This window comes from Colletotrichum scovillei (genome assembly GCF_011075155.1).
Source record: "Colletotrichum scovillei strain TJNH1 chromosome Unknown Contig00001, whole genome shotgun sequence".
Taxonomy (NCBI): Eukaryota; Fungi; Ascomycota; class Sordariomycetes; order Glomerellales; family Glomerellaceae; genus Colletotrichum; species Colletotrichum scovillei.
The window spans coordinates 4839024-4856573 of record NW_023336259.1 but is presented as its reverse complement, the minus strand read 5'-3'; the positions used below and the strand labels follow the sequence as shown (position 1 = coordinate 4856573).

The window sequence follows — 17550 nt, the reverse complement described above, 5'->3', positions numbered from 1 at the left end:
GGCAGTCTGACAATTGCCAAAGATCCCGGATATACGGCCAATTCTAGGGGCATCCCATTCTCAATGAGGATTGGTCAAAGACGGCAGAGTAAGACGACGAGACGACCTTCCTAATTAGGTACTCGGGACCGCTGGAACACTCATGGTCCTACTACGCCGCGAAGCATCACCAGTCGCCTCATAAAGGTCAGGTTTAATCTCATATCGCGACTGAGTCTTGAGACACCAATTGACTAAAGCTCAATCGAAACTTATGACAGAACTCAATTGACACAGCCAATATGACACGACGTCTCATCGAACGACCAGCCCAGATCTACTCTGCGTCTCTGGGTGGCTCATTCAGGCCAATTCACACCGGCACGGACACCGAGCTGCCCGTTAGCATCTCCAAGAAAACAACTCTTACTATCATCACCACCTCCCTTCTCATCCCCGGCGACGGCGAACCCATCAAAGATGCTGCTCTCGTCATATCATCAAAGCTCATCGCCTGGGTCGGCCCGCAGTCGGCAATCCCCAAAGAGTACACCGACTCTCCTCACAAGTCCTACTCCACCCCATACCTGATGCCAGGTCTCTGGGACTGTCACGCTCACTTTGGGGGAGAGTCTCCCGACGCAGGATCCAGTGGTGATCCCTACCAGGTCTTTATCACAGAGCACCCCGCCGCATCCGGCGCCCGTCTCACGCGCATGTGCTGGCTGGCTCTGCAGAGAGGGTACACGTCCCTCCGCGATGTGGCAGGCATGGGCTGCGAGATCTCCCGCGCTATCGAAGATGGAACCATTGTGGGACCTAACGTCTACAGCTCCGGCGCGTGTATCAGCCAGCTGGCTGGCCACGGTGACATTTTCTCTCTCCCGGCTGGAGATGTGCTGTTGAACTTGGGCGTGTCGCAAGTCACTGCAGGACACTTTGGCACTGCATCGAGCATGATCGTGGACGGCGTTGATGAGTGTCGCCGTGCCGTGCGTTTGCAGATTCGGCGAGGGGCAAAGTGCATCAAGGTCATGGCATCTGGCGGCGTGATGTCTCGTGACGACAATCCGCTTTACGCGCAGTTCAGTCCCGCGGAACTCGAGACGATTGTGGAAGAGGCAAACAGACAAAATCGCGTGGTCGCGGCGCATGTCCATGGCAAGCCCGGCATCATGGCCGCCATCAAGGCTGGCGTCACGACGTTGGAGCATGTCTCGTTTGCCGACCGCGAGTGTATCGATCTTATCAAGGAAAAAGGCATCATTTACATTGCCACACGTCTCGTCATGGACTTGCTGCTCGGCACCGGAGGGAAGGGGATCCCTCCTACAGCTTGGGAGAAGGTGAAGCTGTGTGCCACAAACCACTTGGCGGCATACAAGATGGCCATCGAGGCCGGTATTCCGATTGCCCTAGGTACAGACACGGGGCCCGGGTTCAACATGGCAATGGAGTTGGAGGCGGCCGTGAAGGCAGGGATGAGCAATTTGGAGGCTATCAAAGCGGCGACCGCGAATGGACCGCTCAGCGTGGGTGGGCAAGCTCCCAAGACAGGACAGCTGAAGGCTGGATACGAGGCAGATGTTCTTGGTCTGTTGGAGAACCCGGTGGAAGACGTCAGGGTGCTGCAAAAGATTGAGAATGTCGCATGGGTCTGGAAGGGGGGTTCTCTCTTCAAGGGGCCTGGTGTTGGACCCTGGGGTGAGGATCCTACTTCCTTTGACGAATGGTCTGCGGCCACATATATTCGTTCGTAGAGCCCGGACAATGCCTTCTTTCTTTTTCTTATCTCCGTTTTTTTTGCTCCTTCATGAAGCCGGAAGAGCTTTGGTTGTGTGTGCTGATGCGTAAACTGTTAACTTCAAGATCTCCTGGAAAAGACACGATTCTTTTGGTCGTGTCAACCGTCGGTTTCCTCAAAGCCCCTTTTAGTCCAACCCCGTGGAGGAACACTCTAGGTTTTCCGCAACTTGATCCGAATTGTTGAGTTGTGACGTGGTCTTTGATCTTTCCAGCCTGTAGCCCAAGTAACTTTCAAGCCGGGCCTAAGGCTCTGATAATGACGGATATCCACGTTTGAAGATCCCAGAATCTTTGACATCGAGACAAAGACATCACCAGCTTCAGCTTGTCGCCCATCTATCGCTGGGGCTCTGCTTAAAGCCACAATACTGTATGCCTCTCCGAGAGGGTACCCGAGTTCAGAGTTAAAAAGGCCTCGTTATCGCTTCATCTAGATGACAGCGTCTTCATCCTCATCTCAACCTCATCCAAGATTCTCTTTCTCACTCCCACCAACGAATCGTTCATCTGGAATTCAAAGCACCGCATCCAGTATGTCCCCTGATATCGAAGATAGGCTAGGAAATCTCGACCTCTATCCCGCGAGCTACTTCATGCCCATCCGCCACGGCGGCCAACGCCCGGTCAAAGTCGCAGGCTACACCCTCAGAGCGCTCGCCGAAACCTGCCGCAGCGAAGAGAGATACAATGCCGCCCGGGAATCTCTCATGAGCATCATCCACATTTTCCACGAGGAGATTGAGATGCTCCGAATTGCCGAGTCGCCTGCTACAAAGCCAACTGAGCAGGGGTATCTCAATGGCTGGGAAGATGCCTTGCAAACTGTCATCGGTGTTCTCAATTATTGCATCGTCAAGCCGGTATCTCAATCTTCCCCCAACGCTCTCCCCGAGAAGCCGCAACAGCTTGATCGCCCTTTGCAGTCTCTCAGGGTAAAGAAGTCGGCAGAGATGTACGCATGCCGCCCGCTTCTGAGTCTGGAAAGCCTAGGACAGGCTCCCGATGGTGCCAAAGGCAAGGGGCCGATGACACCTGATGGAGTTGACATCCGCCAGGAAGAAAGTGCTGCCCGCTGGCTGGAGTTCATCGTCGGCGACGAGTATCATCTCCCAAACAAGCACTCATCTCTGGATATCCCCTCCACCGAAACTAACGGCTCGGGCGTCAGCACGCCCTCAACGACAAGCAGCGGCTCCTCGGCCCAGAATCTCCTCTCGTTCCCATCCAGTCAGGACACCGAGAGATCCGCCTTGGCCGAAGAAAACCAGCTGACTCCCGATGCTTTGGAATTCATCCGCAGCATCGACACCATCCAGATCCTGCTCCACTACGAGCGACAATGCCGCATCTCGGAGCGCAGAATCGCAGCAGAGCTGATCAAGTCGAGCGTCCTCCGCCAGGCCATCTTTCAGGACCGTATCGGCCGCATGCCCAGGTCCGAGGGTGCGAATGGCCGTCGCAAGGGAGATGTTGAGGATAGCATCAACGATCCGTTCTTTGGCCAGACGATGTACGAGAAGGCTGTGGGACAGGTAAAGTCGCTTTTCCGGCGTTGGGGTGGTACAGCCTGGCAAGATGACACAGAGACGGAGGCAGATACGGAGACTGACACTGATACTGACCTCAAGGAAGCAAGTACACAAGCTGTTGATGGGCGCGCTGGCTCGATTGGTGAGAGTCTCATGGGAGAGTACGGCTATCTCGAGCCCAGCCTTGCATGCCTCAACCCGGAGTCAAATCTCTCGTTTTCAATGGTGCGGGACCCTTCGTACCAGCTGGGTTATCAGGGAACAGAAGCTTTCGTGCCAGGTGTACAAGCCCCTATTTACCAAACCTTGTTCATGAGATCGCCAGACTTGACGCCGAAGTCTGGAAGCTCATGTGATGCATCTAATCTTCTCTCATCATCCGAATACCGCCCGCTGCCTAGTCAATCGGATCTCATGGTAGAGGCAAATAGCCCTGAGGACGCCTGGGATCTACTCTCATCCTCACAAGACTCGCTGGCGAGCATTGAGCAGGTACCTGCTTCCAGGGAACGAGAACAGCTCAAGCTTAGAAAGTCGCCCTTCCTTGATTATGGCTCGCACACTCCGAAGAAGAATTTCGGAGGAGCCAGTTACAGGGCGCCACTCGCGGCCTCGCGGACGAGTAAGGACGGTTCTCAAGGAACGTCAGCAGAGCCAGATTGTCCTGTAAGTTCCACGGGTCATCCACCTCCTTCCGAACCCTGGACTGTCGTGTGCCAATGCAAGGGATGTCAGGAACGGGCTTCTCGCGATCAGGTTTGAACGATGGTCATGCTGATTTTGGGGGGTATCAAATTTCGTATGTATTTGGGCTAGGTTGTTGGGTGGTACTTTGGTTTCCAGACTTGTGAAATTGTTAGTTGGATGAATTTTCCAGGAATGCAGTAGACTGGTTTACTCACGAAGCATGGCCATGACTGCTCCTTCTGAACCTTTTCTCCTTTTGCCCGTGAAGTGCCCCTCAACGCCATCCCGGGCTTTCACATCCCTCAACCTTACTCCCGTATCGTCACCCAACGCCTATGCAATGGTTTCCGTCTCCATATCTCCCTCCTCGGGCTTCTCGGCAGTCTCCTCAGCATCTGTAGCAAGCAAAGTCAGCTTAGCTCGCCCCCTACTTCAAGCGTCTCATTCCGCCCTCAAGTCTTGTCCACAGTAGCACGAAGAGCACTCACCCTGCATGACAACCTCTCCCTCGGCCTCCATCTTCCTCCTCATCGCATGGGCAATCTTCTTCTCCATCTTCTTGGCCTTCTTCTTGCTCATGGGCGCATTGGGACCGCTGGTGGCCATCAGACCGGGCCTCGCGCCGCGCATGGTATCCGTCCTCGCAATCTTGTGCTTGTTCGCCTCGGACTTCTTGCGGCGGGCAATCTTGGCGCCGAGGGCCTTGTTGGCCAGGCGGTTCTTGGAGGGACCGTTGGGGTTCTTGACGGACGGCATGGTGGCGGTGGTGTTTGGTGTCGTCGAAAGGGTTGAGGTATTCGACGTAGGGAGAGGGAGAGGGAGAGGAGAGACGGTGTCGAGGACGAAATGTCAAAACTGGGCAGCGGATGCCATGCACTGGAGCGTCGCTCTGGGATTTTTTAAAGTGGGGCACGAGGCGGGATGCAGGTTCGGGGTCCAGGCCTGCCCCGCCAAGGTAAGGTCGCCCCTCGCCGACCCCACATCCCTCACCGAGGTCGGTGTACACCAAGGTGAAGCCAGACCTGGAGGGAGTAAGGTAGTAAGACGCGACTCTGTGGCAACACTTGTATGCCGCTCGGTCTTTCGGCAAGAAAGCCAGAACAGAATACATGATGCCCAAAACGGCTTGTTGAGATATTACTGTATTTCTATCTGCCATATCTACTCGGTAAACTGTACCTTATATCGTGTTAGGTCCGAGCAAATGAAGGTTCAAGATGTCAAACTGCAAATCGAGATTCTTGTCCTATTGAGACGCTTTCCTGCCCATGAAATGTGCTGCAACCTGGATCCAAACGCCGAACCTGAAATGCGATATGCCCTTCCCATCTATTCAATCAACGCCAATGAAGACTACTCTTTTACATTTATCACCGCGCCACTCTGTCACTGTTCTTGCCAATGGTGCTCGGACTGCTAGGGCTTCCCTCGTCATCAACTTCGTCCTTCAGGCCTTTGCGAGCCTCGTCGTCGTCGTCGTCGCTCATAAGGCCCTCGAGCTCGAATTCCTCCGCATCACGCACTTGACGGGTTTCACCGGGGCGACCGTTGGCCATGGGCACACCATTCGCCAGGTTGACCTTGCCTTCGGTGTTGGTGTTACGGTCGAACAGGTGGATGAGCATCATGGTGAAAAGGAAGAGAAGGAATGCGAAGGAGTAGAGGATAAGGATATACGACACGTGGTCGAGACCCGAGTTGGCGACAAGTTCCATCTGCTCTTCAGTGGCACCCATGAAGAGGAAGCCAGAGGCGTACAAAAGCTACAGGGCATTAGATAGTGCACAAACAACGGTGTTTGAGTGATGAATGACTTACGAAGACAGGAATGAACTGCCAGCTGTTGGTTTGGCGTCCATCGGCAGAGACGCCAACGCCGTCCTTGACAACGAAGGCAACTTCAATAACACGGGTAATGCCAACACCCATCAAGGTCTTGCCAAACATGCTGTGGGTCATGGCGCTGATGGGAAGGTCCTGGGGATGCGCAGACATGGCCCATCCAGTGACACCAATGACGAAGCCGGGAATGAAGTTACGCTTGGGGTTTCCGTCGCGGTCCCGGCTGAGCCAGATACCAACAAGACCAGCACACCACCAAATGATACCCATGGTTGTATGTTGCCAGTCGTTCCTGACCCACTCGGTGCCCCATCGATGCTCGGTGAAGGTGTTCACGCAGCCCCATGCCGCGATAACAATGCTGTCAAAGAATTCCTGGGATCGGCCACTGCGTCGCACCCACAGCTGTCCAACGAGGAGAAGCAGGGTCAAGATGATTCCGTAAGCAATGAAGGCGCTACCCATGATGAAATGCGCCAAGCACTGGCCGAGATGGTCGCCCTGGCAGAAACCCAGCGAGGTGATGCCGCCAAACAAGAATTGTGTCCAGGCCAAGACTGGCGAGGCCTTGCCCAAAATGCTGTGGGCGGGCTTGATGAAGCGGCGGATACGACCGTTGATGCCCTTCTCGAGATGCAGTCTGAGGTAAATGCCCAAGCCGACCTGAGAGGCCATGATGATCATTAGCCAGTTGGCGAAGGAGGCATGGACGTTATGGGCAACGAATTGTCTTCCGCCATGCATGTGGCCGAGGAAATATCCAACAATGGCGAGGGCGGAGCCGAGGACTTGAGTCGGAACATGCCAGCGGTTCTTGGTCATCTAAAGGGAGGCAATCGTTAGCAACTCTTGGAAGTTCAGAAACTTGTAGACCGGCTAGGATCGCCACTTACTCCCAAGACCATGCCGACGGGGAAGATGACCCCGAAGGCCAGCATCATGATGAAGATATGAATCCATAGTATTGTGTCCTGCGATTGTCCTCAATTAGCATTCCTGGCCTTTTGTTTCTCGTGTTTCTCGGAGGTGTTTTAAGAGGTCGGGCATTTTTTTTTCTCAAAGGTAGTCTGCATGCGTGCAGTCTGTTGGTTCGGTGAGGTGGTGATGGTCGCTTACGATGGGTTCCTGCGAGACGGTCTCGCCCTCTTGGATGTGGCTGACGCCGTGTTCGTGACCGAGAGCCATGGGGAGGGATGTGAGGATGTATGCAGCAGCAGCGAGTGTCTTGAAGGAGGAGAAAGACTTGAGCGGCAACGAGGCCGTAAAAGAGTCGAGTCGCGCCATGACGGGCGTTTCGAAATAGCAGAAGCGTCCCCTGTGCTGCTGGGCCTTGGTGTGCTGGGCTTGTCGGGGCGCGCACTGGAGCCAGACGTGTCACAGACTTGAGCCTGCTGGAGTGTTTGGAGCGGGGCGAGCTTGAGGATGTCGCAATGCAATTGGCGAGGTTCGGACGAAGTGTCGAGGATGGTGAGGTAAGGTAAGGTAAGCAACAATAGGGACCGGACGAGACGAGACGGGTGGGCGGCAAGGTACGCTGTAGAGCAAGCGAATGTCTACGGGGGAGGTTGTAGCGTAGCGGTACTGGTGCAATGAGGCGCGTGGGGACGGTCGCGGGAAGGGGTCTGAGGGTTTCGATCGGTCGGTCGGTCGGTCGGTCAGGCCAAGGCTTGAAGAGGTCGGTCGTTACCGTGGGTTAGGACAAGGTAAGGTTGGTGTGGGAGTGGAGGGAGGGAGGGAGAAGCTATCTTGGGACGGCGACGGGACCCTTGGACGCAGGCAGGCCTCCTCTCCTATGGTGGTGTTTTGTCGGACGGAGAGGATATTGGGGGGCGATATGTCGTGCAAATAGAGATATGTAGGATGCAAAAGAGAGAATTGCGAAAGAAGAAGAATGAGGCTCACGGCTGGGCTGGGCTTGAAAGAAAAGGAGAGACAAGCGCCAAATTGGAAAAGACCCGGTCGTCGTGTCCATTAGATTGTGGCTTCGCTGATGGACCGGACACTGCGAGACCCGACCTGGACGGCCTACCTATCCGTACATACCTCAAAGTACCTCTCCGTGGGCAGGTAGGGTACGCATACGTATTTCGTACGAATACATGGAGGCGAGCCGGAGGCTTCGGTAACGCCCATATTGCAAGTGGGGTCGACCACCAGAAGGTATCTTTACACGCATATTTGGCTGGAGTGTACTTCGCCGGGGAATCCGTCACTCAAACTGCCCGCCCGTTGCGATGGAAGTGGGAGGGACAACATTGACCAGGCCTGGGCAGATTACGCGGGGGATGATACAAAGTATCCATTCATATTGAACTGTATTGCATTGTACCTTTAGTCCTCTTGTTGTCTACTCGAGCAGTTGCTGACGGCCTCACACCTGCCTTCTATTGCTGTTGCAGTGCTTGTGACTTGTCCGCTCCTTCTCTACAACTCTGGGACTCTGCAGACGGGACCCGGGAGTGCAGGTGGCAGCTGCTCCCTCCTGCCCTGCACGTTCCCCATCCCATCCAGGTCCTTCCCATTCGTCAGCCAGGTACGTAGCGCACTTTCCCATCGTGGCATAACAGCATTGAGCGCATTTCCATTGGTCAAGACAGGCATTTACCCCCTCTCTTCAGTGGACCCTCTTAGAAATGCCCAGTCAAAAGGAAAAGGAAAAAAAGTTGTTCGCCCATTTTGTTGTTCCCCGTCGCCGACTTTCCGTTCCAGGTTCGCCGGTCCGCCCGCAACGGCACAACGGGCATCAGTCAGCACAATCACCCGCACTGCACTCTGCCACTCACACTCATTCTCATCCTCACACCTCACACCTCACAGGTACTGCGTACTCCCTCATCTTAGTCAATGACTTACTCAGTCGTCAATGTACCTGTCACGATGCTGTAGTCAGAAACGTCTCAAGACTCGCGATCAAGACTCATGATAACCAAAACAACTAGAGGACAGAGTTGCAATTTGGCACAAGACCTCCCAAGAACACTGCCCCAATGCCAAATGTCCTCTTCTCCCCCTGCCAAGCTATCATTCTGAACCCGGCCCGCCTCGCAAGCTCGGCCATGCCACGCTCAAGAGCTAAAATACTGCAAAAAATGCCCCTAAAGTCTCTGCCTCTCTCATCTCAGTCTCTCCCTTCCAAGTTCAGGCTTGTTCATCCCCCAGTAATTTGCATCTTGGCCCGGGCAAGCCAAGCTATCCATTTCTTTTACCGCTTGCCAATGCTTGAGCCGATGTCAAGTTTGCGCTTGGCTAGGAGCTGCTTTTCTGGTTGCGACTTTGTATCCACCCACGTGCCGCCTTATGGATTCGCGGGTGTGAGGCCTCTGGAAGTCTGAATACCATGTATCCTGGCATGCATTTGTACATCACACGTAGGCTTACACAAGTGGGATGCATAACTGACTATGACATGACGCATCGATGTGAAGCCATCATCATCTTCACTCACTCAATGAGAAACTTCCTCACGTGCTACCGTGCTACCCCAATGACTTCATACTTACAGCAGCTGTTCTCAAGGCCCATCATCTGTTGTCCCTGGTCTAGGACAGAAAAAGGGTTCGAGCGGTTCGCGTGGGCATAATCGTGTGCGTGTGCGCCAACTACATGGGATTGAAATGGCACAAACCCTTCTCAGGAAAGCTTCACGGGAATATCTTGACACGGCCGTCAAAGGGCTAGCTAGCCGTGCCATTAATGCCGTCTCAACTCTGGCCTCTGGATGCTCCTCAAAGGTTTATCAGAGCTATGGGTATGAGTGCAAGCTCAAACCCGATGATCCTCGGGTCCTCAGTCTTCATCTCGATGTAAGATAGCGTAGCAAGAGTATTTAGCACTATTCGCTGCTGCGTCGGCAGAAGACGTAACACCCCGAGGATCGCGTCAGCAATTCCGTCTCTTATTCGCGGTCAAACTTTCACCTGATCTTGGTCAAGGATGGATGGCTTGACCATTCGCTCTATGTGAGCATTCTCGATATTGAACAACAGCTGGCCCGAGGCGATGTGGTGCAAGATTTGTTCACCATCCATTGGAGTCGTGGATTTTATCACCAGACAAAGCCCTATCCTCAATGATTTTTTTTGCTGGCGTTAAGATTGCGAGCCTAGGAAGAATACATTCATAGCCAGAAATGGCTGCCGTCAGGTCTTCGAAAGGAGTACGGAAACCCTCACCGGTGCCAAGTAAAGGCTCATTACCACTGGACTCTTCCGTCATAGGCAGAAGATATGATCTAGTGAGGTAATTGACATTTAGACTTGCTCATTTGCTCTCCTAGAATGTCTCGATATGAATCAAGTATACATGTTCTGAAGACTTGAGACCACCTTTCGAGTCCATGTCCCAACCATCGTTCCCATGAAGCAACGTGTCACTCAAGGAAAGTTGCCGGTGCCGGCCCCATCATTGAAGCTTAACATGTGCAGGCAAAACCATGTAAATGCTTCTACCTAGCCACATGATGACAGGAAGACTAATCCTTGGGGCCGTAGGGCTTACACACATGCCAAAGGTCCAATGCACAACGCCGGCGCCGAGACCTAGACGGCGTAGCCCGAGCCACCGGAACCCTCGCCGGCCAACCACGCATCGCCCACGGCGCCTAGCGCCGCCGTCTCCCACGTTTCTTCACGAATCCCGCAGCCGCCAATAACACACCTCTCGTCTGTCTGCCGTCGCGTGCCTCGGCTCTTGCGTCGATCACGGAAAGATTACTATTCCTCACAGGATGGCGCAATGTCACTGACTTACTTAAAACCATGGGAAGTCGCAACTGTTCGCGACCAGATTTCATTCAAGAGCTCTCGCTCGGTATTATTCATTGGCGCACGCCTTGCTACACGGATAGTATATTCTCATGACGCTGGGCACCTTGTCCCTTGAATCCCACAAAATCCCGCTGGAGATTCTCATGGTCTCTTTCATCAATCATAAAGCACGCTGATCCACCCACAAAATATCCCTTAGTAAGTATAGCGGAAACCAGGCTGAGCACCCTCCTACACATTCGGGTTAGCAATCGATCCTAATTCAAGAAGAGTCTTGTGGGAAACACTTACATCGTCAGCCTCAAGCTCCTTCTCGCCCCTGTCGGCCTTCTTGTTCTTGAAGTAGGCGTCCACAGTCAACAAGCTGACCAAAATGCACGTCAACAAGCTGCACGCAATGCAGGCGTACATGCCCGGGCGGTAGTGCGGCTTATCCTGCTCACGGAAGAGCAAGCTGCCGGCAATACCTCCGATGCCACCGAACGAGACGAGAGTCGCACTGCAGAAAGCTCGCTTCCACTGGCCACGGATGTTGTTTGCCTGGTACGCCATCACAGCGGGGACGTTGGAGTTGGCACCGGCCGTGGTCAGGAAGACGCCAAAGTAGCGCACCGCCGCGCTGGAGTGGAAACCCATGATGGGAAGACCAACGATGCAGAAGAGCATGTTGATGAGAATGACGGGGCCACGGAACTTCATTCTGTCACCCAGCCACGCGGTCGCGAACATGACGATACCGGCAAAGGCGTAAGGCGGCGCTACAAGGCACTGCGCGGCACCAACATCGAAGCCCATGTTGACCTGCAAGATGATGGGCAAGAAGTATGCAAGCGCGTACGAGACGGTGGTGGTGTTGAAGAAGATCATGGCGTAGGCCCAGATTCTCCAGTCGCCGCCGGCACCGAGGAATCTCTTGAGGTTGAAGGCGGGAATGTGGGCGTCACCGCGATCACGGTTCACGCGCGCGACGATCCAGGCGCGCTCGCGCTCGCCGAGGAAGTTCCAGTCCTTGCGCTTCTTGGAGTCGGGGAAGTCGACGAGGAGCCAGTAGCCTGCGAGGCCGAGCACGCAGGTGAGGGCACCTTCGATGATGAAGATCCAGCGCCAACCAGTCAGGCCCTGTTGGCCGTTGAGCTGCATCAGACCGAAAGCGAGAATACCGGAGAAGGCGGAAGCGACGCAGCCGAGAAGGTAGAAGACGGAGTACCGCTTTCCGACCTCGTCTGTCGAGGGTCAGAAGTCTGGTCGTTGAGGCAGCCTGAGCCTGAGAGGGGGGACTTACATCTGGTGTACCATGTGCTGAGAAGATAGACACAGCTGGGGAAGAAACCGGCCTCGAGGACACCCAGAAGAATTCTGCATGCATACAAGTGTGTGTACTTTGCCGAGAAACCCATACCAATCATCACAGCACCCCACAAGAGGGTGAGTCCACCAAGATGAAGACGAGGTCCAATCTTGCGAACAATGATGGTCGAGGGCGGCTGGAAGATAATGTACGGAATGAAGAAGAGGAGGGAAGCAATGCTCTGTTGAAGTGGATGGTCAGCTATCCACCCTCATCGGCCACACGCACACACGCAGTCATCGAGTTCAACTCACGTATCGGTTGTCGAGATAGAGACCCAATTCCTTGGTCATGCCTGCAATGGCGGCCGCAGACAAGTTGGTACGATCCATCAATGACACGCAGTACATGGCACCGACGGTGACGACGAGTCTTCGGTCGACTCGGCGAATGATCTTGCGCTGCTCCTCAGCAGTGAAGCCATGGTCAATGTCGAGATCACGAGAGTCGTTGATGGAGCTGGTTCTGATGTGGTCGCTGTGCTCGAAGCCTGCCTTCTCGGGGTCTGAGACGGGACGATCCATGTTGGGCGTTTGTGTCGTCGATCGAAGCTCGTTGTGAATGAGTCGTCGAAGAAGTGAAAGACGAGGGACTGGTGTCGACGGCGCACAGAGACTGCAGATTGTGCGTCACTTATTGAGTTTGACCAAGGGAGGGGGGTCAGTCGAGAAAGAGGTCTGGGCCTTCTAATCAACGCCGACGCAGGACTGAGGAATGCCGTTCGAATAAGGATGTGGAACAAACAACCCAAAGTCAAGAGGGGAAACTCTGGAGGTTATCTACTCAAGAAACACAAAGATCCTGAGAGTAGCATCGGATGACACGACGATTCGATAGCGATACGCACACAGCCTTTTTGTATCCGTTCGGGTCCAGCCCCAGTTCCCCGCGAAAAGACAGCAAGTCGACGACGACTACAACCCCCTTCTTTTCACCCACCCCCGCCCCCCCTGGTCCGTAAGACAAGACATACACGAAAGCACCCAGGACGGTGGATCCAAAGACCCAAGAATCCAAGACCAGACAAGGCCTTGAAGCCATCCAAACCACCGGCGTTCCTTTTCCCCATGTTCCCCAGAAAAAAACACAGACGAAAGGAGCCTTAGCAGACACACGTCCCCATATCTCCCCCGCCCTGGGATGGGGGGACCACCCCCGATGCTGCTGTCCTCTTGCTGCGGGGGAGCCAATCAAACTCAAAACAAGACAAGAAGATACCGAGGGTGGCGGCAAGCAAGCCTAGGAAGAAGCCTGTCGAGTTGTCGACTCGTTCGAAGGAAGCCAAGACTGAAGGGCAAGGGCGTGGCCGCAGTGCCGCATTAGGATGAGAAGTTGGCACCAAGAGCCACGGAAAGGGTGTGGTATGCGGCATCGGTTTTCCCTCTAGCCGTCAGAGACAAGACATTCAGACACCGGGAGACGGGTCCAGCCAAAGACGGTGATGGCATGTAGATTGGTATTGAAACGGCAGATACCTAATAGAGACACGCATGCCCGGATAGTCTGCTGATTTGCAGAATTGCAGAAGCAGAGATACTTATTATTTGGTAATTTCGCGTGTCTACAGCTGATATTGAGGGTAAGTCTCGAGAGTCAACACCCCAGATCCCTCTCACTCTTAATCTTACTCTCACTCACACTCACTCACCTCTCTCGCTCAAATCCACTCATTTGACTCAACTATGCTCACCAAAAATACAGCGGCACAGCGTGCGGCTAGCCACAACAGTTCAAATCCGGGGTACCAAAGGTTCAAAGTGGGTTCGTCCCGGCCTTTGGCTGCGGGGTAAACGCACGATGTGCGTGTGGAGGAAAGCTGGAGCCTCCACGTCCCGTGTGGGTGGTGAGGAGAAGTCCGCCGAGCCTAGTGGGAAGAAAGCCGGGGAAAGGGGGCCCCCATGGTCCATCATTCATTCATCGGGCATGGGTTGATGGGCTATGAGAGACCACAGGAGGGGACGTGTGTCGGTCATTCACCCTTTGAAATGTCCACTCATAAGACAGAGAGACACGATGAATAAAAAGGTCAAAAGTGGTCATGGTTCGGCCGGTCGACTCGGTACTGTGCGCCGGAGCGACTTGGCGGGTATACGATTGGATCGTCTGCCGGCGGATTGCCCAATTCGGTTCTAGACGCGAAGCTGAGACTAAGGCATGCAAGCCCACGCGATGAGACCCGAGAATGTACTAGGCGCAGCGCGGCATGGAGATGGGGTTGGGGTTGGGAAATCTGGCAGCTCACTCTTCTGGCAATAGGGACGAAGTATGGGTGCTTTTCCCATGTCTCTGCCTCTCTTCGGGTCTTTTTGTGATGCTACGCGGCCCCGTCGTTTGGTAGAAATAGTGAGAGAGAGAGAGAGAGAGAGAGAGAGAGAGAGAGAGAGAGAGAGAGAGAGAGAGAGAGAGAGACGGAGAGAGATGGAAAGGGTGAGGGGGAAGAAGCAAAGAAGATCGACGGGACATACGGAGGCGCACATGGGGAATGGAGATACGAGCCAGGGTCTAAGGACACCGACAGGAAGTGATATGCTTCTTCTTCAGGCTTGATGACACACTGCTCAGGGTATCTCGCAGAAAGAGTGACATAACCCTGTGGAGCGTGCTCCATCTCATGTCATGTCACCTCCAGACGCAGCAGACATGGGGGATATCCGTGGCCGTGGCATCTGTCATTTTCTTGACTGATACGTTATACCCATCTCCCGGGTGACTCGTCCCGAACCTGCACTGGAATGACGGCAAGAATAAGACACCGAAAGAATGAGACGACGAACGAAAGGCTTTGTTGACCCTCGAACTTCGAACGGTGGACGAACCATTACGCACGCGCTTGCGAAAAACTGTAATTCGTTTGTTGGCGCCGGTGACTGAATTGAGTGTGCTGCCCACGAACCTTCACGCGAAATGAAGCAAATTCAATTGCCGCCCTCCGTGTGAGTCGTGTACTCCGTACCATAAGTCCGCCGTCCCAGTCCACCTAAGGGACTCTAGGAGGCATCGAGGGCTTCGAGACCTCATTAGACGCAGTCCGTCGAACCCGAGCCAAAGGACGCCAAACTTACGCCAAACTTCCTAAGTGATCGAGAGACGCCGTCTGCCACCGGACGCCAAGATGCCTCCATCGATCTTGGCAAAAGCCGCGTGCCACCCATGACCTGTCCTATCCGGACGTTTATAGCCATGTTGCCGTCTTGTCCGTCGTCAACAGTCGTCGAAAGCATCGAAGAGGCATTCCCAATCAGATTAACAGGGAGATGAGCTGTCGTTAACTCGCCTCCTCCCCTCCCCCGTGGCTGTTCCACCCCTGTTCCCGACATGGCGGTCTTCGTGTCTGTGAGTCTGTGACTGCTGTCTCAAGCGTCCTAGCGCACATCATCCCAACAACGTGTGAACGTGTAAAGATTCCACTACCGTGACCGCGGTTCAGACATCGTCTTCAGTCTCCCTTGCGTTGGCGTTGGGGCGAGCTGCCGCGAGCATGGACCCTTGAGGACCAGGTGATTCGATGCCACCCTCTTCAATTTCGCCCTGCATGCCTCGCCGTGCTACCAAACAACAAGAGATAGAACGAGCCAAGCAGCATTGGCGTCGCCGCAGATAGTGTACATCCCTCCACAGATCATGCACACTTTCTCCCCGAGTCTAGGTTCCCGACTCCTACCTATTGAGGATCTTAGGATGCATACACGCCACCACACCCTCCACGAGCAACCGCCCGGACGGCGGACAACCATTATAGATTTCCCCTCAGAGGCTCAGACTAAGGTAGGACATCAAACTTCCCAGTCTAGACCTGACAAGCCATCCTTCCAACCCCCTCCCTCGGATCGAACCTCGGCATCCTCGACCCTTCTACGGCGTGCCATTGGGCGACGATCACCTCTCCTGTGTCCGATTGAACGAGAACTGAAGCTAATTTCAACGACACAAAATTCCCGATAGTTGGGTTGAACCTACCTGCATCTTCGCCCGCCGTGCCACGCCGTCGGTTCTTGGTAGTCTGTCTGGTCTGTCTGCCTGCCTGTAGACTATGTTCAATCGCATCCTGTCGTTTTGCTGCCCACCATCCCCCGTGGTCTCCCCTCCATCTCAATGGGAGTTGCGGCAGATTCGCAAACCAAGCCCAAAACGTGCAAAGTCGCCCAGCCTCCATCATGATCCCACAGATCCAACAAGTCACCCAGATCCTGGTATCACCTTGTTGGTCAGGCCTACAGTACTTTTGCTTGGTCCTTGGATGAGGAATAGGGAGTTTACGGGTGGCCTGAAGAATAGGGCTGCATGTCTGCGCCGCAAGGCTGCATTCATTGAGATAGGACACGACGGTAGCACTGCTTGAGACCGAGGAATGATCATCACCGTAAAGTTACGTACCTTGCGGTGAGAAACTGACGAACCAGAGGCTGTAGAGTGGCCGAACTTCCTCGGTTGTCTCGGCCTTCCAAGTTTTGTGTAAACTTGAGGGTTTTCAGGGACGCCGGATGGTCATCACTATGCCTCTGATAGGATCTCTCTCTTGCATCTCAGAGAGAGAGAGAGCAAAGTCGTTTGCGTTCTTCTGAACTAGCTGTTCTCGCGTAGTTGTTGAGGCTTTTGTCTGCGTCTCTACCACTTGCTCTTACAAGTCGCCGTTCATGATATTACTACTTTGACGTTCCCACTCGTACAACTGTAGTATATGTGGCAACATATACACAACAAACCTGTCTCATCTCTTCAACAATCAGAGATCTGGTCATGATTTATCCTCCACAAGATAGTTCTAGTACCATGATAACAGATATCGAGTACCAAATCCCACAAACAAACAAGCTGTAAGTAGTCAGGCTCGTCACTTCTAGTCTTTGGATGTACCATAGGCCTTTTGGTACTCGATGAAGAATGCCAGGACATAGTCAAAGGCAGAACTGATCGATGTTCATGTCGTCAAGCCCGAGGCCACACTGTAGACTGGAGAAAACCGACCCCGTACTTCGAACGAACCCTTTTACTCTCTTCCGATAGAACCAATCATTCGCATGGCTGTATCTAGGATCAAGGACGAGAACTAGCAATATCCTCCGAGCGAAAAATACGAAGCCCTACTCGAAAATCTCGGAGATCTCGAACTCTCCGGCTTTTGCTTGCCATCCCTAAGTCAGTGCAACAATCCGGTATTGTCCCGTATATCTCAAGTCAGTTCTTGAATATACTCCCTCATGCCCATCCAATTCATAAATATCATCCTGTTGTCGTCACCTTCGTCGAAATAGTACAAGGCGCCGTTCAACTACACCGCCATCGTTCAACTGCAGTCCACTCAAAGCCCCAAAGCCCTTTGCAACCATATACTAACAAACAATTCTCGCAAAGCCTAGTACTCGTTCGATACGATCAATTTGCCCTAATTGCCCTTCCCGAGTCCGATCTCATACTCTTCATCAAAATGCACATGTTATAATTCTTAAGGTTACGTTCACGAGACGAGACCATTCCATGCCGAAGGATGACCTGAGGGATTCTAGAGCCAATTATCAAGGCCGGTTTCCCTCGATATGATCCAGCGCAACCGACTGAACTTGGCAAAGACACTGAGGCTTGCAAAGAAATCAGA

The 17550-nt window shown here is 53.7% G+C and overlaps 5 protein-coding genes across 5 annotated transcripts; 2 read left to right on the top strand and 3 right to left on the bottom strand.

The window, feature by feature from the left end:
- Positions 1–218: 218 nt before the first annotated feature.
- Positions 219–1739, top strand: HER10_EVM0000100 (amidohydrolase; the record flags this gene model as incomplete). The annotated part of the gene is made up of 2 exons (XM_035469895.1): positions 219–893; positions 960–1739. The coding sequence occupies exons 1-2, from the start codon at positions 282–284 to the stop codon at positions 1737–1739; spliced, it is 1392 nt and encodes a 463-aa protein (XP_035337886.1). The 5' UTR covers positions 219–281.
- A 579-nt stretch (positions 1740–2318) lies between these two features.
- HER10_EVM0008642 (uncharacterized protein) lies at positions 2319–4076 on the top strand (the record flags this gene model as incomplete). Its single annotated transcript, XM_035478157.1, has 1 exon — positions 2319–4076. One exon carries the CDS (start codon positions 2319–2321, stop codon positions 4074–4076), a length of 1758 nt encoding a protein of 585 aa, XP_035338670.1.
- Positions 4077–4096: 20 nt separating this feature from the next.
- Positions 4097–4871, bottom strand: HER10_EVM0012556 (uncharacterized protein). Its single transcript, XM_035481949.1, has 2 exons — positions 4490–4871; positions 4097–4396 (listed from the first exon to the last, which is right to left on the bottom strand). Exons 1-2 carry the CDS (start codon positions 4755–4757, stop codon positions 4335–4337), a joined length of 330 nt encoding a protein of 109 aa, XP_035339017.1. The 5' UTR covers positions 4758–4871; the 3' UTR covers positions 4097–4334.
- A 373-nt stretch (positions 4872–5244) lies between these two features.
- HER10_EVM0008285 (uncharacterized protein) lies at positions 5245–7893 on the bottom strand. The gene is made up of 4 exons (XM_035477812.1): positions 6960–7893; positions 6737–6814; positions 5820–6665; positions 5245–5764 (listed from the first exon to the last, which is right to left on the bottom strand). Exons 1-4 carry the CDS (start codon positions 7125–7127, stop codon positions 5372–5374), a joined length of 1485 nt encoding a protein of 494 aa, XP_035338643.1. The 5' UTR covers positions 7128–7893; the 3' UTR covers positions 5245–5371.
- A 2911-nt stretch (positions 7894–10804) lies between these two features.
- Positions 10805–12804, bottom strand: HER10_EVM0004367 (major facilitator superfamily transporter; the record flags this gene model as incomplete). Its single annotated transcript, XM_035474016.1, has 5 exons — positions 12212–12804; positions 11892–12138; positions 11411–11832; positions 10901–11377; positions 10805–10840 (listed from the first exon to the last, which is right to left on the bottom strand). Exons 1-5 carry the CDS (start codon positions 12479–12481, stop codon positions 10805–10807), a joined length of 1452 nt encoding a protein of 483 aa, XP_035338262.1. The 5' UTR covers positions 12482–12804.
- Between the last annotated feature and the right edge of the window lie 4746 nt (positions 12805–17550).